The sequence below is a fragment of the Cuculus canorus genome, chromosome 2, assembly GCF_017976375.1.
Source record: "Cuculus canorus isolate bCucCan1 chromosome 2, bCucCan1.pri, whole genome shotgun sequence".
NCBI lineage: Eukaryota > Metazoa > Chordata > Aves > Cuculiformes > Cuculidae > Cuculus > Cuculus canorus.
Window position 1 is genome coordinate 42,769,131 of NC_071402.1, and position 21,525 is coordinate 42,790,655.

Consider the following 21,525-nt stretch of genomic DNA (forward strand, 5'->3'; position numbering starts at 1 on the left):
ACTATTTAAAAATAAGTCTGTAAAGGCATAGAGAGTGCATTTTTATACTCTGTTTAAAGTAGGCCTCTATTGCACTCCTGCTGATAATTTCAGGTTTATAGATGGAATGACAAAATTCCAAATTCATGTTCCTAAATTAAAGAGTTCCTTAACATCAAACTTCCCTTTTCTGAGTAGATATTTTTAGGCTAAGCTCAAGGTTCTCTCTGATAAGCCTGCGTCTTTTGCTTTAGTATATTTTTTCCCAAAGTTAAAAGCATATTTCTTATTTCTTTCCAGTTTTACTCACTCTTCCCAAGGTGTGAATCTGTGATTCAAGTGCAATACCTGAGCAGCAATCTCATCAGCGATAAACAGTATCAGTTGAGATCCTTCTCTCTAGACATCAGTAGCATTGCTTTGGCCAAATGATTTTTGTTTGTTTGTTTGTTTGTTTTTCCAGAGCAACTATATTTAAGGTAGGAATCCACACTCAGATAGCTTCACTCTCTGCATCTTCCTGCATCCAGACTGACTGTGTGCCCCTTAGTCCCAGCACTCATACTGGACTGCAAAGACACCAGTTTTCTGTATCACTTTCCTGTCTAAAAACTGATTCCTGCTGAAAATCTCTTCCCAAATCAACACTAATGTGTGTGCTATTCAACTAAATGAGGATGCCCCGTTACCATTTTTGTTATGAAGCTTCTCAGCGAACTAGTTGTTAACCCACTGAATTCACACTACATTAACTTTCAAAGTTCTTGACTGTCATGTAATGCAAAATTAAATGTTTTTTAGAAGTCTCTTGCATTGACATCAACAATGTGCAGCAGGTCTGGAAACTGCCAGCCTACTGAGAAATCAGACAAGAAATCAGAGGTCATCCAGAAGAGACCGCTGTGGAAATCCATCCTTGATGCAATACGTCACAAGAAAATTACTTTGTTGTAAGGAATGGCACTGAATGCCTGAACTTCTGCTCTGGAGGTGGCACGAACTTTCTCATTTGGGATGGTTCCTACAGTTCATTTTTTTCTAAAACTTTTCAAGCCTTTTCTTTCATCACTGACAAGACATTCCCATCAAATTTTTTTGTCTTTTAAAGATGATTACCTCAGCATAGGAGGTCAGTGAGCTCCAGACTCGGGTCACTCTGGTGCAGCATACCTGAAGTGACTCTCCATCAGTGGTGAAGGCTGTCATTGAACCTTTCCCTTCAAATATCCTTAGGTCTAGATTCCCCTGATCAAATGCTCTCATTGTGAGAGCATTAAATACATTAATTAATACAATACAATAATTACTTAAATACATTTTCTGAATCAGAGACTCTAGATTTGAATGTAAGGTCTTCTGCTTGATGTTGCTCTAGCTGCCAAGCCCTGAAAGCACCACTCAGTTCTAGATTTTGTTGAAAGGAAACGGATCTATCTGCTTAAATGATGGCCCTCATGCTGGCCAGAGAGAGCTCTTCAAGGAACTATGTCATGTGCACAGTTATTCTGGTCACCAGTCAGCTTTAGGCGGTATTGCTAAGTGCCTGTCTGCTGTCATGAATCTTCTGTCATGAAGGGTGCATGGTGAAGATGTCTTCTGTGTCCAACAAGAGATTTATTTTTGACCCATTACATCTGTAAATTAACTCTTTTAACATCTTTAATGATAGACGTAATAAACTGTCATTACCTTAGAAACAGGGCCTTATCTTTGGTGGAACATCCAACACAGCTGAGAATCCAGGATTGGATCCAAAAGAGATACTCAAGCCAGCGGGACTGTTTGGTACCTACTTTTGATTTGCTGATGTGGTAAGATAACAGCAGGTGCATGCTGCAGGACTCTTGCAGGGTGTCTGCTACTTCCTTCTTAAATACAATTCAGGTCAAAATCAGAAGCTGACAATAAATGAAGCAACTACTGGACATCAGTCTCCAATGCCATGGTAATAAAAATAATGGCTTTCAAATCATCCCCGTCACAGTGTTTGGGAAGGACTGTAAGCAGCTTAAAATGGTCCTTTGGTCAGACTTGTTATCGTTTGGCCCTTGAAACTTGTTCTCCTCAGTACACCACTCTTGAGTCCTGCAAAATCTGTCCACATTTTAAAGTCTTTCAATTTTTCTTCTTTGGAAAGTTTGCAGAAAACATCATCCAGGTAACAATTTAAAAGGCAAGCAATGCTCACTTCGTGCTATTAAGTTCCAAATAACAAATGACCTAAGAGAGAAACCATTTGGATTTGATTCTTGTGAAATAACACCTATGGACTCAGATTCTAATTTTTAATGTGGTAGTTTCCCCTGAACGCCTCCTTTAGCTGAATAGTCCCTGCTGCACTGGGTCAGATGGTGCAGGAACAAAACCTTCACTACTGAAACTCTTTGGGAAAGATAAAATGATATCCCCTCTTTGCTTCCTACTGAGCAAACTGCAGGTTAATTTTTCTTTCTTTTTTTTCTTGAAATATCTCAGTCAGAAGCCACTTTATGTTTCCAGCTGAGCCTTCCAGAGCATAGGAGAGCCAAATGTTCTCCAAAAATGACTCGTTATATCTTAGTTGGAGGTGCAAAATGCCTCCCAAGCCCAAATTGGGGTGATGTCAGGGTAGTATTTCTTAATAATAAAGCTATAATAATAGACCTTATACCTCTGTAGTAAAAAAATACTTAGATATATTTCTAATAATAAACTTAATTGCTATTTTTAATTGTAAAGATGATGATCTTTGTTTTATGGAATCAGCATTTGAAGCTGCTACCTAAAATTCAGTTAAGAACAAGACATAATTCTCTGCTGTGCTATTTCTACAAAAAATGCTGGAAGAATAGCATCAAGTTAGGACATGCACTAAGTTTTAAGTTACGGCACATATACTTCATGCTGATTATCACATCTTTTTTAGTAATACTGTTTTACTTCTTTAAATGTACAGCGTTCCACTGTCAGCCAGCTCATTAGCATGTCCTGTGCCTTAAAAGCTGCTTGCAAAAAACCTATAGATTCATAGAAATAAAGGTCTACAAAACGTAGCCAGGAGATCTGATCAAGTCCTCTGCAATGAAACAAGATCCAGCATATCAGCTTCAACATACAACATACATATATATATATATATATGTGTGTGCATGTATATGTTCAAAAACTATGATTTTGAACATATACATGCACACACACATATATATATATATATGTTGTATATATAAGGAAACAAAGTGATATGAAAAGCAGCTGGAATCCTCTGTTACTTGTCAGAAATTGCAGCAGCCATCTCTAAATTATTGCCTTGGCTAATGTATTCATATTTTTATGGTCATTTTTCACTTCCTCACCTCTCCTTCATTATCAACCCTGCCTTAAATCCCAGCTCAACGAAGTCAACCAGAAAATTCCCTTGGACTTCAACAGAACCAGGTTCCCTGTTTGTCTTCATGATTTAGCTGAGTGGCCATGGAAATCTTTGGCTGACAGATTTATTTAGAAAGAATGAGACACCTAAATTTTAAATCTTTGCTTTAGCCTATTTTTTATTTGAGTGTGCGCTTTGGGGATACAGTTAGATAATTTTTATATTTCAGTGTAAATCCCGAGGTAAAATGTCACTACTAAACTAAAAGTTACCAATTGTTCATTCAATGGATTTGAGTTGAAGTGTTGAGCTTGATAGGAAAAATTAAAAGTTAGGTTTCATACTGAGCCCTGATGACACAGGTACAGTTGGCTCTGCCTTGGGCAATGGAGAGCACTAGATCATGTCTCCAAGTCCCTGTAAGCCCTATGATACTTTGATTTAACTACTTTGCTCTTAACTTCAACCAGACACAGAGCTGTGGCAAAGGCAGACTAGAAAATTTAAAGAACATGCGACAGAAAAAAAAGACGTGATGTAGTTCTTTAAATCAGTGGCTACAAGAAGCAAATAACCAGACTCTTTCAGGCTCACTATGAACAGGTTTTAAGTTCCTAAACGAACTGAGTGAAGTCTTAAGACACCCTCTTTGAAGTAAATCTCATGCTGGGGTTCCTTTGCTATATAGTGATGAGGAGGCACTTCCAAGCTACTAACAAAAGGGGCAATGTAACTGTAACCTGAGGATGGGTTTTCAACCTGCTGGAATTGCCTGGGATTAGTAAAAGTTCTCTTCCTCTGGTTGCCATTCTGCCATGTTCTCTGAAGAATTCAAACATCAAAACAATTGAAAAAGAGACAAGGCTTTGTATAATAATAGAAAAAAAAATTCTGCTTTTTGTTTCTCTTTTAAAAAAGTCTTTAAGGTTCTTGGGCATAGGAAGAATCTGAAAAAGCTACTTAAAACTTGTGAATTAGATGTGCTGAGGCTCTAATTAGTTCTTTTCATTTTAAAGCTTGCTCCAGTTGCCACAGCACTGAATGGGAATGGGAATCATCGCAGCAACTTCAGGGCCTGACAGATCTGCTCTCAAGCTGCTCTGCAGGGTCACCTACTCTCTTGTTTCCTTGACTTCTTGTTTCTTCTTTCAAACCTACACAAAGGATAACACTATAAAAAGAGAAAAAAATACCTCTTGCTAACAAATTAAGTGCCCAACCTGTCAGTTTGGTTTAATTCAAAACAGTAACTAAAAAACAGTTTATTGCCCTCTGGATGTGTATAATGTCAATCCAAGGAAGGAAGGATCCAGCTCTTCCAAAGGAGAGAAGCAAATGACAGCAGAGAAAAAGGAGAATAGTAAAACTGTATGGCTCATAATGGCCTAGTTGGATTCTGATATAAAGCTTTAAAACCCTAAATCCCCAACATGTAAGTTAAATAACAAAATGTAGTGACCTCAGTATTTGTAACATTACTGGTATCTTAGAAGCCTACTGAATGTGGGTGACATATTTGATTACCTTTGCTCAAGGAATCACAAATTTTCCCGAACTAACAGCTCCAGGATGTTGTCCATGAAATTGCATAGTCAACAACAGCAGTCTGCAGAGCTTTTAGACTGTTTTGGGGGATGTGAGGGAAAGAAGAGGGGCTGTTAGGTTGCTTTCTGCAATATTGCTTTTTAAGTCTTATGAGTATTCTGCTACCTGCCTGAAAAAAATCCCAAGAAAGACTTTTTATGAGCACAAAAAGGTAGCACTTTGGTCATTTCTAGAGAAGAATTCAGTCCCATTTTGTGGTGGCACTATTGTCTCAGAGGCCAAAATAAAAGCAAGGAAACAAAAGGCAGATAGAGAGAAGTTTGGGGATTTGTTTTGGAGCTGGTAAATTAATATGCTGCTTTATTTCTCAGATTACTAGTGCTCTCCCTTTTCCTCTTCACTTAACCTAACTGTCAGCTTGTGCAAAGAAAACTCTTTATGTGCCCCCAATAAAGAGGTAGAAGAAGAAAATTATGTAGTGAGAAAGAGATTGACTCTTGTTTTCTGTTACCCTGGGAATCCACATGTCAGATCAGTTTATCTAGTGCAGTACCAACCTCTAATAAAATTGTGTGATAAAACTCTTTGTAATCCTTTATTAGTTAAATTTCATTTTATTCCTGATCTCTACAGTATCATCCCCCAAAAATTAAGTGAGTGATGGTACAAGAGTAGGAGGATGGGTGAAGAAGCTGACTTCCCATCACCAGCAATGACACAGCCCTCAAGGGATGCAGCCCTGGGTGTGCTCTGTCTGAGACAGTCAGAGAAGGGTAGGAATGGGAGAGTTTGGGGAAACAGAGTTTGTAGGGCAATATCACACATCAGACAGATGGAGAGTGGTTTAAATCTTTCAAATCTAAATTCCACATTTTCACATATTCAAGGACAACCCAAATCCTTATTCTTTTTCTCCCACTCTTATTAAGTACCTCACTGGTACCTTCTGGCAAAGAGTTATACTTGAAAATTCTGTCATAATGTGAAATATTGCCTCGTATAACCGTACTGCTTCTCTATCCACACCCAGTTCACCTGTACCCAGTGCTCTCTGAAAGGTGAGCCCTCATTCACTAATTATTAGTTTACATATTTATGACTCTTGGAGGCAAATTCTTTAACTCGTGGGTTTAATGGTTTCATTAGGTCAGTTGCTTTTTTGCTACCTTTTTATTGAGTCTCATTGTCATAAATTGAAAAAGCCGTTTTGGAGAAACAAACTTTAATAAGGTCCCTAGTTCACGAATTCGCCGGACAAAGGCAGTCTACCACTTTCCTTGCCACGAAAACAGAACTAAATTTATACAGACTTAGCTCACAGCTTCTTTGTTCAGTAAGAAAACGGAGAGAAAACTAGTTCTGTTCCTGTATTCCCAAGGGAGTCCCACTAAGTTAAACCACATTTTAATCTCTTGAGCCGGCAGCTTTATTAGTAAGCGTTTCCCAGTCTTCAGGGAAATCTAATTTCACAAATAGATCACAGCCACTTCAAACGCAGCTTTCAGTTGCCATCCACCGGGGGACAAATGGGGAGGAGGAAGTTTGTCAGAAAAGACCTTCTCTGAGCCCAAGACTGATTACCAGAGGTGTCTCCCATCGACTGCCACCCACCTAAAGTCGATAGTACTCGACGGAGTACGCCGGTGCGGGCTATATAAGAGAAGCGCATGGCCCTGGAGGGCGCATCCCCCCTCTCCGGGCGCAGCACCGACCGCGCCGCTCCGCGCCCGGCGGAGCCTCCGCGGGGACACGGGCTCTCCGGCACAGGACGGCTCTCCCTCGCCTGCACACCCGCAGCCAGACCTGCCTCCGCTTGAAGGTAACCAGCCGGAGGGGGGCTTGGACGAGGAGCCAGGGGGTGTCGCTGATCCTGCGCCGGAGCCCGACTCGGTCCCCGGTGACTGCCCGGGTTCGCCGTGCGCTCCGGCGGCCGCGGAGGGAGGGAGGGAGCGGAGCCGTCGGGGACAGCCGACTCCCTCGCGGCTCCCGTTAACTCTTTCGCCCGAGAGGATTTGCGAGGGAAGCCGAGTATTAAACAGTTTGTAAATAACAGAATTTTCCTCCCTCCCCGTTAATCCGAACCGTTTGCTATAATTAGAATAGCTTACTTAGGGGCATTACGAACTGCTCTCGAAGCCTCACGCTGTTGTAACTCTTTTTGCCGTTTTCAGCCCGATTTGCAGCAGTTCCCGATGTAACTCGCCCCTCGCCAAACTCCCTCCGGTTTGCCCGCCCGTGCGCTCCTGCCCGAGGACAAGAGGGTGAGCGCAGGGCGAGCGCAGCCGGGCGAGCGCTCCCTCTCTCCGCCGGGGGCGCGAGGAGCCAACCAAATCCCCCGCAAAGCCCCGTACCGCAAATATGTGCGGCGGGATTAATACCGTTCCCCTAATCCCGGTCTATAAATGCGCCCCGCGGGGGGCCCGGCGGGAGCTGCGGGGCCGCTCGGGGGCGGCCCTCCGGGTCCCCGCATGGCCCGGGAGCGGCGGGGCAGCCCGCGGGGATGCTCCCGGGCGGGCGGGATGCGGGCCGTGCCCGGCGCTGATCGCCTGCGCTCTCCGCCTCCCCCCAGAGCCGCGAGAGATGCGAGGGGCGAAGAGACGCCAGGCGCTGCCCGCCATCGTGCTGCTGCTGCTGGCCTCGGCCCCGCCGCCGCCGGGCGCCGAGGGCGGGGACGTGCCCGCCGCCGGAGCCGAGCGGGGGACGCTCCTCGACCTCCTCCTCCAAGCCCTGGGCGACGCCGGCCGCCCGCTGCCGCCCCGCCCGCCGCGCCGGGACCGGGTGATCTCCCGGCGGTTCAGCGGCGGCGCCCCGCAACCAGACCCCCGCCCCGCCGCCCCCCGGCCGCCCCCCGCCGCCCGGCACGGAGGTAAGAGCAGCGAGCGCTCCGGGTCCCGTCCACGCCGCCTCGTCCAGCCGCCGAGCCCGACGGCTCCTCCGCCGGGACGGGACGGGGAGGGGGGGAAGCGGGGCAAGGCTGCCCTCCCCGGCGCAGAGGAGCTGCTTCGGGGACGGGGGGATGCCCGAGGGTGGGGATGCCCCGGGGAGGCGATGATGCCCCGGGGATGATGATGCCCCGGGAGATGATGCCCCGGGGAGGTGGTGATGCCCCGGGAGATAATGCCGCGTGCAGGTGATGGTGCCCCGGGGAGGTGATGATGCCCCGGGGAGGTGGTGATGACTTGGGAGATGATGTCCCGGAGAGGTGGTGTTGCCCTGTGGAGGTGGTGTTGCCCCGTGGAGGTAGTGGTGCCCCGGGGAGGTAGTGATGCCCCGGCCCTGTGTCCAGACAGGAGAATGCTATGGGGGATCTCCAGGACGCAGGCGAGTAGAGGATCCCTGGGGTTCAGCACCTTCTGCTAGGGGGGTCAGTTCTGTGCACAGTTGATCTACAGCCCCTCTGAGGAAGTCTTGACATTCCCATGTTACAGTGTAGCCAGCTCTTGGGAATCCCTGTTTCTCTTCAAACTTTGGACTGTCGCTTTAAACTTCAACTTCTCTGGTTCGCATGCAATGTATTTTTCTAGGTTTGCTGGGGCAGATGTGGGAGATCCGGGCTGTGCTGGGCATGGGGCCTTGTTTTACATTTCAGAGGATGCTCAGGCTGGGGCAGGGAGCCGTCTCTCAGGTTCTGGCACAGGTCCCGCCTCGCTATGACAAGCGGGGGCAATTCAGGGGCAAGCACAGCTGCTCACAGACTGTACTTTGCCAGGAGACCAGGCAGTGGGTCACCACTGCTGCAGCTAGTTCTGATGCAGAGCCAGACAAACCATCTCTTACCTGAGTGGAGCTGCCTGAAGGGTTTGTGTAGGTTAGTTAGGATGGTGTGGTTCAGCAAGAAGGAGGTTATAGGGACTGTCTCTTGGCTGGAGCCCACCAACATTTTTCTCTTGTTGCCTGCAAGAGATCCTGCTGGAGAGAAGGCAAGATGAGGGAAACTAGGGAAGTTTGATTTCTTAGCGATTTGTGTCCCTGGAGAGTGCCCTTGTGGCTGATGGCTGTTAATAGGTGTAGTTGAGATGCAGCCCTCCCCAAGTCATTCTGGTAGAGTCGAGTCTTCTCTTCTCTTCTCTCTCTTCTCTTCTCTTCTCTTCTCTTCTCTTCTCTTCTCTTCTCTTCTCTTCTCTTCTCTTCTCTTCTCTTCTCTTCTCCTCTCTTCTCTTCTCCTCTCTTCTCCTCTCGTCCTCTGTTGTCAGGAAAATTAAACCCATTTCAGAAAAGAAACCTTGAGGTTAGGTGACAAGTTCAGGAGTTAGGTGAGTAACGGATTGGCAGGGCAGTCACTTGCACAGTGTGATTGCAGCACAGTCTAAGGAAACTGCACTTTTAAAGGACAAGCCAAGCAAAAGGTAATTAATGTTCTGGCCTTGGAAGCTTGTGCTGAGTGTGATTTGCCCCAAGGACTGAGCAGTCCATCCATAAGAGGTTGTAATGTCCTAGTGAAATTCAGATATTCTTGCTTTTTCAGAGCATTAGGGCTCTGGTAGTTAAGGGAAAGCCAGACCAAATGAAGATTGCCACAGATTTGTTCGCTGACAGGAAATGATGCTGCTGGTTATCAACATGACTGGTCATGAGTGATTGCTTACTGTGGCTTGAAGTCTTTATGTGCTCTGAGCAAACCCTCAGTGTGTGCTTTTTCAGGAAAAAATGTAAAAGGGTCTTTTTAAGGCAGAATACATGAAGCCTTACATATGTCCTATTTTCAAGAAAATGAAAATTATTTTTCAAAGAAAAGTATAAACTTGAGAGTAATAGTGACTAGATTCAGGTGTCTTGGGGAGAAGGTTTACTGCGGACTATAGTATCTCCCATTTGAGATGTTTACTCCTAACTAAATAATTGTGTTGAGAAATTCATAATATTTATAGAACTTTGAAGGGGAATTGTCTTGAATTCATCAGTATTAAATGTAAGAAGGCTTTGTCTTCTATTAATTGTTAGTTTTAGTACCTATATTGTATACAGAAAGGGTAGAACTGCTGTACATCCAGAGAGGTTCTCCAGTTGTCCCTGGCATAGATGCTGTGTCCCATGGGCAACCAACGAAGGTACCTTTCTCTCCAGCCTAGAAAGGGCAGGTAAAATAGTAGTCATACTTTCATATTCATTCCACTTTTTATAACAATCAGCAAGGATACAAATTGGTACATGTTGTGATGGTGTGTGTTTATTTTTTGAGGTGGAGAACTGTAACTAAGCTTTTCTTACAAGTCAGCAACCTTTTTCTTGTAACTTCTGTCACCAACACATTAGCGGCAGCTTTTTGCTCTGGCTGATAATATCTGAGTATCGGCCAAAGAGAATGGCTCATCTTCCCATCAGTCAGGAAAGGTGTTGTGCTCCCCTGAATAGTCAGCCAAGCATTTAAAACCAGAGTTACCTATTTTAATTGTCTCTCAGTCACTGAGGTGCGCCACCCACACGCCTTTATTTTACCTTATTTTATTTTGTTTCATTGAGGGCCTTTGGTTAGCTGTTTGCATAGTGCGGAGAGCTGGCCTGGAGTGCCACTGGGTGAATTTTAGAAGCAGCACAAGCCAAGTGGCTGGAGCACATGATGAGGGGTGAGGTTTGAGAGGAAGAAATCCTCCTTCTTACTGCAATAGGGACGTGCTGCTCATTTAACTCAGGCAATAATGGAAAAACACAGCATCGTGGGAAGTCTTAGTGAGGCGGAGGGGAAAAAAAAGGTAAGACGGTGTCAGACATCTCAGATGTACCACTCAGTTATATACATAAATAAGATGTAAAAGCAAGAGTGGTGGGTCTGTGATGCCCTGTCTGACTGTGGCTTGTGGCTCGATGACAGGTGCTAGGCTAGCGGTGTGTCATGAGCTGTGCTCTACTTGGTGTGGGTTTGTTGTGAGGCAAAGGGGCACAACTGCTCTGAAAAAGGATGGACATGCAAACCTGCCTTCTTGGGGCAGTCAGCTGCTGTGGCCTGCGGCCTGGAAAAGGCTCTAGGTTGGTTTTTTTTCCCCCTTAATAATCAGGAATATATTCCATGTTGTGTGCTTCTTGGCCTTATGAAGATTTGCATGATGGATCTTGTAGGGCCCAGAAGGACACCTACATATGCAATAAAGATGCGTTTCACCATCACTTTAGCTGTCTTAACTTCTTATCTCTTCTGTTCCTACAAGTTCAAAAGTCTTATCTCACACAGTTCTGTCCCTGTTTTTCGTGGTGATCTGATTAAGGAAAATGAGCATTTACTCTGAAGTGTGTATTCAGAAGAAATAATGTATTCTGACTAACCAAAAAGCAATCTTCTTCTTTTTTCTAGGATTTCTGGTAGGATGTCACTAAAAATACAGATTGTTTCTTTGAATTATTATATCTAGTGGGATTAAATTTTCTGTCACAACATCCTTTACTTGCCTGATTTCCATGGAGTTTCTATGCTAGTGATGATGGTGAGGGAGTTTCATTAAGAATGTCTCATAAAGTTTTTGAGCTTAGCTATGAAAGCTCCTCAGTGGGCAGTCTCTCTCATAACTATTTTGTTTCTGATGCATAACTGTGAATTTTTTTCCAAAGAACCCAAATATGTATTTCACAAAGAGAGGATTCAGCATCAGGTTATTTTTGAGTGTCACATTGGGAGAACTAGAGGAGTTTGTCATTCATCTCAGATGTGCTTTGTTACCTTTATCCAAACACTTTCTGCAGAACCAAAATAGCTTCCATGTAATTAGATTTAAAGAAATCTTGGGAAGTAAAGAAGTCTGCATTAACTGTTCATTGCTTACATATTCCCCATGACAGTGGAGAAATGAGGTATATAAACTTATAAGACGTAGAAGGCTGAAATTTGTCTTTGTGCTGGGAGACCAGCAAGATATTTTAAAACGTTTTGGTTAGCTATTTTTCAGTCATGAAGGAATGAAGATAAATATTACTCTCAATTTACCAGTATGTTCAAATTAGCCTCCTGAGCATATCTACTTCAGATTTAGAATAACATATCAGAGAAGAGAATTTGGCCATTCAACTATTTAAACTTCGAGGTTAAACTTAAGAGTTCAGTTTTATGCCAAAATTTCTTACACATCAACAGAAGAAAACTGTAAGTTGTCCTATGACACAGTGATAATTTAACCATTATTCCTAATGAGTTAGATTTGAAAGATATGTTTTAAGGTTTATTTTAGTTTACAGATGAATCAAAACTATGCAACTTTATGTAAGGCGTAAGAGAAGTTTTGTTCTTTTTACTCACTTAAAAAAATCTCATGAGTGTAGCAATAGTTGAAGCTGGAAGCCTCTAATTCTGCAAGATGTGCTGTGCCTATTCTAAACTACTTCAGTGAATCTGTTTATAGATCTGGAATAAAAAAGGAGACCATTGAGGAATGTAATCCTTGTCTCTAGGAAATCAAAATGTATGGTACGGCTTGACATGGAGTTCTTTGTAATGCTTATGTCTTGTCCAGTTATTATTACTATTTTTTAAAATATATTGTGTTAATAGGAACTACTGGGCATTTGAGAGGTTTAAGAAAAGATGAGAGTTAATAAAAATTGCATCCTGCAAAATCACATTTTTACCAAAACAGACATTACTTCAGAAGTTAGCAAAATAGTAGATGAAATTGATTTAAAAAGAAGAATGACTGCTAGAATAAAAAATGGAATCAGTTTTTTTCATTTATAGTAATTATTCATGATTCTACATCCAATGTTTTTGAATAATCATTTTTACAGTGAAGTTGGTGGGTAGGCTTTTCTGGAACAGAACCAGGCAAGTATATTCTGCTTTCAGAGGCTTAATATAATCCATATTCCAAACAGTTAAGAGATTTATTTTTCTTTATTTTTATTGAGACTGACATGATAGACAAGTGAATCTCTACATATTCAAGATCTTGTAGCTAAAAGAAAACATATTCTCATAAATTCACGAACTTGTAGTGAATCATCAGAAATTATTCTTCTCAGCAGAACACCTATATGGCAGTCTCCATGGGAGTGTGCAGCTAGCTTGGGTACTGGAAACAGTAGTGCCTTAGGACAATGTGCTGCTGAGGGCAATGGTTACTGAGGCAAGATCAGAGGGGCTGCAAGGATCTCACTACACCATGATGTAGAAATGGAATTGAGTAGAAACAATTATTGCCTCTGCTGCTATCAAAAATAGGTGTCAGTTGCACCCCAAAAATGAAAATGCACAGGATAGGTTTTTGTTACACAGTATTTAATTTGGGTAAGGGGAAATATTTAATGAAAATAATTCTGTCGGTACTATATTGATGTCAAAACCATCCTCAAATTTTCGGTGATAAATTCTCCTAAACAAGTTGACATTGGCCGCTTTTTAATGACCCATTACTACTGTTTCCTGTAATAAGTATATAGTTACCACATCCAAAGCTTTAATTCTGACAAGCGCATATTTGTATTTGTAAGCTTGTTCTGCTTTTTCCATCATTTTTACTATTTTTTATTTGAATGAGTCTTGACTGTACTGCCTTTCATTCAGGTCAGCTATCATTTATCGCCAGCATTTCCTTCTAGAAAGCGTTACCTTTGTACTAGTTCCCCAAACAGTAAGATGTCCATGATCTCAGTGGCTCTAGTCTGCGTGCTTACATTCTTAGTTTCTAATTTAATGAACTTCCAAATGCTGCAGAGAGCATATATTCTTCAGTCTTCAGTTTCACATAAAAGCCTGGATCTATCATTGTGTCCAGCTCCTTCACGGTTACGATGTTTTTATGACCTGCAACCGTACTGCTATGTTTCTTTCCTTGACTGCTTGGGTTTTTAGGTGTATTATGCAATATAACTTATAATAGCAATATTGTGTGTTTGGCAAACATGACTGCTGGGCAGCAGAGCTAGGACACTGAACAGAAGGCATCTGAAATCTAGGATAAGCCAGAAATCTTCCACATCATGATGGAGGATGTCAAGGCCATAGACCAACCCTGACAGCTGATGAGTGAGAGAACAAGACAAAACATAGTTGTTACCTACATGGAGGTTTAAAATATAATGCGGTCCATCAGATTAGTTCTTCAAATGCAATGAAGAGACCCCCTGTCTCTCCAAGGGGCTCTGCTGTCGCTTTCATTGAATACATTGCACGCCAAGTGTATCAATACCTTACAGTATGTATTTACCTGATGTTACACGTTCTCCAGAAGTCAGGAGACAATATATTATGGAAAGCATTTTGCTAGAAAAAGTGCAGCTGTTAGCCTCAGTTGATGGTTAGGCTTTTCAATTCAGTTTAAGGATGCATGCCTCGTTTTGTCACTTGTCAATTAGATGTTACTACTTTAGTGGAAGTGCCACAGGCTCTTAAATTGTGTTTTGGGCATTTTTAATGTCGGTCAATTGGAAAAGGGTTGCTCAGCAAGAGGATTGATTGAGTATTGATTACATACTGAGGATGCAACTCTTTATCTCTAGGGTATAAACAAGATTTAAAACATGAAGGTTCCAAACATATGATTGGTTAGTGGCCATTTTTGTATTCTCTTATGGTTCATTATATCTGCTGGGCAAAAAATCATTGATGTGCAATGCTCCATGGATTTTACTGAAACAGTGCATAAAAACATGTTTGTTTAATACAGGCTTTAACACCAAAGGAAAATACTACTTGGAATTACAAATTGTGGCTATTTTTTAATCCTAATATTTTGTTTTTAACAATACAGTGAAAATATATGTAATCAGAAAAACAGCCATGGTAAAGGCACAGCTTTACCTACTATGAATATTTAAACTTTTCTGGTAAATATTTTTTGAAGTCTATTAGATCTTTCTTTGTTAATTCAACTAAATTGGTTAGATTTCATTTTAGTACACGTTCTCTTACTACATGCCTTGGAATTTGTGTCTTTGGCTGGAAAAAAAAAAACATACTTAAATTTGCATCGGAAAAGCAGTTATTGTTATGTTCCTTGTAGATTTTGTAAAACTTCAGGAGTAATGTGACTCAAATCTAATTAAGGCTTTTCTGCTTAAATTATGTTCTCCTTTTTACCTAAACCTGTAAAGTAAAGGTTAAAAGCAAAACAAACCTTACTGGAATGCAGATAGACACCTGTTTTTCCTTAACTCTTAATATTTATTATATCAAGCTATATGTCATGTGTTTCAATAGAAGAAACCTTTGAAATGAAGCTTTAGTAAATGCACCCTCATCAGTTTATGTGGCAGTACTGGATATGTGCACTAGATTAGTGAAATCCTTAAATCCCATTGGATTAAAATAGCTGAGGAGATAGCCGTGATGTTATTACTGTAATCGTGATAGAGTAATTACTTCTTCTTTGTCTGTTAATGGCACAGCATCCCTAACATGTGAGAGACTTCTATTTTGTCACTGAAATTTTAATTTAAGAAATTTAGGAAAGATATTTTCAGAACTCTTCTTTTACAAGGCAGACAAAGGTTTATGGCCAAATCATACCAATTCGAGGATTTGTTGTGGTTTCTGGAGAAGTTTTCTGGGTCAGAAGGCAATCTAGAGCAGGCTGATCATTTCGATTTATGCTGTTGGCCTAAACTTTGAATGAACCTGTTGGTCAGTACTAATTTAGCAAGATATCCTGAACAGTTTGCCTTGCTATTATTATATGATCAAATCCCAAGTTTGCATGTAAAATTAACATAGAGAGATTTCCTCCTATTATTCAGTAACAAGCTGCTTTTCCAGATGTCGGGCAGTTTTCAGGCTTTTTCAGAAAAGACTTTACTACCAACTAAATAATTTGTGTGGGTAAGACCTGCACAGGTAGACCAAATTTAACACCCACATGCACTGCTCATGAACAAGATAACTCTACATTACCTGCATGGTGGAGTCACTCAGAGTGTACATATGTGATTCAGCTGCATGGGACTATAAAGGATCCCTTATCTCAGATGCAGTCAGGGCTTTCAGAATCCTTAAAATGGATCCAAACTGCATACTTACACTGAAGTCTACTGACCTAGAACTGAGGAGCGCCTCCAGAAAAGCCTTGATCCTCTTCTTTGCTTTTGTCTAGGGTAGTTATTCCTTTCCCATCAGGGCAAGGAATGAAACAAGAAGTAAATTTGAAGAGTAAATATACTAACAAGATAAATGGTATCTTAGAATAGATAGAAAATCTCCTGAATGTTGAAGGTTACTGTTCCTTTTCTCTGTAGTTACACTTTCTGTCTCAGAGTACCAGAATATTATAACAGTGAGAGGAGTATTAAAACTGGAGAAACATTAAAATTGCTCAGTTCAAGGGTATGGAAAGGGTTTTCTGGTTTTTATTTAAGGCCAGTACTTTGTTCATAGCACATTTTGGCCTGATGAAATGTATGCTTTGCATGTATTTTACACCTGCTTATGATCTTCAAAGATAAGACAACATCAGAATGTCTAAATAGCTCACTACATTTGATGCAGTTATATGTAACACTCAAAATATTTTGATCCCAGTTATCGTTCATAAGATGACTAATTATGTAACTGTGGTGACCTTAGCCTGAGTATAAACATGGCATATGCTCACTGAGAACACCTTTATGATGGCAGTTTAGAATAAGGTACTTAAAGGGGGAAACTGTGGATCATTAATCTGTTACAATAGTTCTGAATCTGCTCTAATTCAGAAAGAAATAGAAACATTTCTAAAATAAGCACAGGAAATGTAAAATACAGTTAAACATTACCATGTGCATAGCAATCAACCTGGAGTCTATTCATATTTCAAAAAGAGCAGGATCTAATTAAATTCTGGCAATTTCAATTCTATTTCCTTTCACTCTGCTAGAGTTTGCTTGTTTGTCAGTGCTCAGTTTGCCTTGTATGCAGTTAAGCACGTCATCAGCTTTCATTCAGATGATTCAACTAGTTCATATATTGCTTTTGATGTATTGCAGCTGTTCTTGTGTTTAATTTATGCAAATATTCTAGAATCTACATTTATTAGCAGCCATAATAGTTAAACAGAATACTTGCATAGAGTGCTGCAGAACTGCAACAAGTGAATTTCCTCTTCGTATTTATCAATGTGTAGTCTCTTTATCTCATTCTAGAAGTGTTTCTGCCTTCACTCAAGAGCTCTCCGATAGCTTTCCAGGCATGATTTTAGGTCTCTGGATTCAATTGAAATATCTGCCTTGATAGCTTAGTGATTTCAAATAGCTGATACATGGATGAATGGAAGTTGTTACCTGTTAGAGAAAGAAAATTGTGAGTAGGAACGTATAGCTTCAAGTGAATCAGTGCTGTGAATAGTTTGACCAGTCTTACCTGTATGTGTTGTTACTTTTAGTGAATTATACTTTTACAGTTTAATGAACAATTAGTGTTGTAATACTTTTTTCCTCTTGAAAAAAGTGGAGTACGTATTCACAGCTTAGTATTCAAAATAACAAGGCTTTCATAACGTATTACACTTTCCCATTTGAATTGCTTGAGGGTTATCCTCACCTGTTTATTAGAATTTCCTACGAAAAAAGAGAGCTCTTTTGCATAAACTCATATACCAAGTCTGTAATTGTTTTGAGATTTTTTTCTTTTTCTTTTCAAAATAGGTATGCATTTCATCTCTGACAGAGGAGAAAAGCAGGAAAAAGGATCTTTTGAATTATATACATAGTGCTTATTTGTATATGTGTGGTGCTGTTAAAGAGGTTCACAGTGCAAAGTACAATTACTAAATTCTTTTTTAAATTCCTTTTTCAAATGTAAAATTTGTCCGAATATGTTAATCTATATCTATATCCATTCAAGTTCTAAGTGTTTTCTAGATTGATCACTAGTAGTAATAGCAGGACAGCAATTGTATACACTACGTTTGTCTTATTTCTTGATCCCACAGGATTTTCTGGTGGAAATAGGGATTAACAGAGAGGGAAAAAAAAAGAAATCCATGCTTCCTAGTGTTCTTTTGCCAAACACATACAAAAGTCTCCACAGGCAAGGATTAACTAATACAAATATGCTTTCTGAGCAGCCATTGAAGAATTACTAATAAACATCATTATAGCTGAGTTCAAGATATTCAACCTTGTAAATATATCCTGTTATAACTTCATTACAGTTGGCTGAAGCCCTAGCAGAAGTCAATGTTTCAACCCCTTTGTTCGAGTCTTAATGAATTATTGGAAAGTGGCTGATTAGAAAGCATTGAATCAGAAAGGGCTTCTGCATTCTGAATATTACTGTCTTTGATATTGTTTACCTCCCAGGTTGACTTATTTCCTTGGCCAAAAGACTTGGTACACGAAGCTGTGAGCCTACTTCTGTGGTCCATTATATCCCAGTGCATGTCTGGAAGTCAAACGTGGTATGTAGCTATTTAGGGAATGCTGTAAGTGTTCGCTGAAACTCACACCTAAGAATAGGATTTCACCCAGAAGTGGGGCACAATTGTGTTGTAGCTAGAGGGGATACAGTGAAAGAAGCGAGATGCCCAAGTAGAAGTTTAGTTTCTGCCTAGACTACATACACTTCCCGTACATACTGCGTTTCTTTTTTTCTATTGGGTGGATCTGCTGGCTTCCTGCTCCCAGTTGCTTTTGAACTCAATACCTTTTCATCAGTCCAAGGAAGAGTGCACACTGTAATGTGAAAATATCTGTTTGTGACTTTCGGGCCACTGCATACTGCTGGATAAGAGCTTGGGCCCACACTATGTATCAGTATATGCTTGAGCATACTGTTCTAGAGAGCTCCAGATTCTAGGGAATGAAATAGGAGTGCAGGCATGAGGGATTAGGGTGTGAGTGCATCTTGCGACTGGAATCAGGTCTTTGGAGTAAACATATTCAGAGAGGTGGATGAAGTTTGAGAAATCTGTGCTGTCTTCACACTGGGTTAGCTGTGTTCTACTGCTTTCCACAGCATACTTAGGACAGTACCTCTGAGAGGATTCACATTCCCAACAGATGAGTTCCACACTGGGATGTTGTCTAAAATAAACTCAAATAAGAGCAGCAATAAACTACATCATGATCTTTTCATCTCCATTAAACTAGTCTCATTTAAAGATCTTTTCATTTGGTACATCACTTAAAATAATGTGATAGGAGTAGTAATTAACCACAAAGTTCTCCACTCAGGCAATGGTCAACTGTGTGGTTTTTTTAGTTGAATATTTCTTTGAGATACCCCTTAACACAGCCTCTGCTGTCTTGAGGTGGAGAGGCTTTTTTAAAAAGTTGGCTTACTCGAATTGAGGTTGGTTTCTTTAAGGATGACCTTGCGATATGATTAAATTCTTAAACATGACCTGTGTAAATAGGAATGATGTCTAATTCAAGGGTTCAGAGCTTTTGAAATATCTCATCATAACGTGCCTTGAACAGATCCTCAATCGTGTGTCTTCAGAAATACCACAGAAGTATCATCACAACAGACTATGTTTTCATTTCAGTTACAATAGCGTCTAGATTATTTAAAATTAATCAGATAAATGTTTAATTTGAACAGGTAAGTATGCAGGCTAAGGATATTTGAAGCATGGTAAAGGAGGCTGTAACCAGGCCTCCTACTCTTTCATGTGAGAAGATGGTGAAGGTTCAGAGGGTACAAAGGAGGAGGAAAAAATTTGAAAGCTGGTTTTGCCAAACAGGTGAAGACTTATTCATGCTGGGAGAATCTCCAGCTGGGAAAATCCATGGGTTTATAGCCTTTGTGCCACCAGAATAGAAAAAAAGGTTGGCTCAGAGAAGAGAATCTGGCTCAAAGAACTTAAAATAAATATCAGATGTCAGAGCTGTGACTTAATTGTTTAGCTAAGTAGACCATGTGAATAACACACAGATTGAGGACCTGTTTTTGCTTCTATTGAAATCAAGGAGAACGGAATCAGGGCATACTCTCCTTCCAGTGTCTTTCAGCCCTCAAAAATGTGTTACTTGAGAGTGCAACAGCTCCTAGAATCATTTCTTGTACCAGTTGAGAATCCAGAGAGTGGTTAGTACACAATTGCTTTGTGTTTTATTACTGTAGACATAAGGTAAGGCTTTTAAACAGAATGCATTTTCTTAGTTACTGTTGGTTTTTATTTCAAAATTTCACATTCAAACAATGACTTCTGCAACTCTAACCATGGACATTGAAACTCCAGGTTCAGACAATTTTAAAGAGATTCGTTGGGATGTCTATATATTTTCCTCCTTTTAGTGCAATCTCAGATTACTGCTCTGACAGTCTCAGAATTAGATCTATGTCCCAATTCAAAGACATTAGCTTATAAATATCCCCTTCAGAAACTGTAGTTCTGAAAGCCTGTAACTTTATAGCGAAATGTTTTTTTCTTCCTTAATGAATATGAGATACCTGTTACCTTTATGAATAAAAGGAAATGAAACATATTTTCTCTTCTTGTTACACTATTGCATGCTTCCTTTAGCATTTTAGAAGTCTCTATTAAATAAACCCCCCCACATGTTTAATCATGAAGGCCCTGCGGGTGTGAGGAAACTATCAGGAGAAATACAGTGGAAGCTGAAAACTTGAAAGGATTGTTTAGTGTGGCAAAAATTAAATTGCCTGGAGCTGACTGGCAATCTTACATTCAGGAAGAAAGGAAAGACTTGGGAAGAAGGTTTTGCAGATGCAATTGAAAGTACATTCCCATTATCTGGCTAAGAACCTTCACTTAGTTTTACTGACAGAGTGAAATATCACTAGACAGGTGACAGAAAGAAAAATGTTTGGAAAGATCTACAGCCAATATGTACACTGACATGTATTCCTATAAATCTGGGTGGATGATGAATGACTGTTGATATAGCGTATAATTGATGACATTATAAATGAACAGAGCATGGAGAAATTACTTATTATCATATTTCTGCACATACTTGGAAGATATTATTGGAAATATTCTGATTTAGATGGGGTGAGTTTTAGGTGCTGGTTTCTGTATTCATGCCCCAGAGGGCATGGCAGAGGTTGGCAAGCACCTGCGTTGCCTGGCCAGCCAAGGTTCAGCCTCCCCAAGCTCATGATGATAATATCTTTACTGCAGTCTTTTAACCAACAGCAAAGTGTGATTTCTTTTTCTGAGAAATGGAAGTACAGTGTCTCAACACTTACGGACCAATTACTTTCCCTTCATGAATGATGAGTTAAGCAAAGAACAGTCAAGGCTGGGGGTGCTTAGGAGGAACATAATATTAGCAGTGTTGAAAATGCCGAATAGTTCACAGAAGGCAAAACATCCATCGCCATCCTCTGCACACTTATCCTGACACTTCAGACATGATTGAATGCTGCTTCTGTTGCTTGAGTGAGTTGGCTCACTCCAGCCTCAGGTTTTATCCTTCTCACAGTTCACTGCCCAGGCTTGGAGGATGCAGCTCTAGGGATGATGCGTTGCCCTTAACAGAGTGTTGAACTGGAGGCTGGCAATCCCTTTCAGGTTGTAAATAGCCATTGCTCTGCTGAGGTAGGAAAGCCTCCCTGGAATTACTGTTCATGTCATTAGTTGTCTTCATAGCAATGGTTCCTTCTAGCTATTCCTGTCAGTCCCTATTTCTACTTGCAGCTTAGCAAAAACCAGTGAAGGTGAGGAGGCCAAGAGGAGTGGAGGGAGAGGAGAAGGCCAAATGCAATGACTGGGCAAGAGCAGGGCACAGGCAGGGAAGAGGGAGGACAGCAGCTAGATGGGTCTTTTCTGCAGGTCTTTATCACCCTCCCTTGA

At 41.0% G+C, this 21,525-nt stretch overlaps 1 protein-coding gene across 1 annotated transcript in view; it reads left to right on the top strand.

Moving 5' to 3' along the window:
- Nucleotides 1-6,362: 6,362 nt before the first annotated feature.
- Nucleotides 6,363-21,525, top strand: part of ALKAL1 (ALK and LTK ligand 1) — a 35,394-nt gene continuing 20,231 nt past the window's right edge. Inside the window, exons 1-2 of the mRNA XM_054059380.1 lie at nt 6,363-6,692; nt 7,443-7,739. Coding sequence (XP_053915355.1) covers nt 7,454-7,739 — 286 coding nt within the window. The 5' untranslated portion in view covers nt 6,363-6,692; nt 7,443-7,453. The remainder of the gene's footprint in view (nt 6,693-7,442; nt 7,740-21,525) is intronic.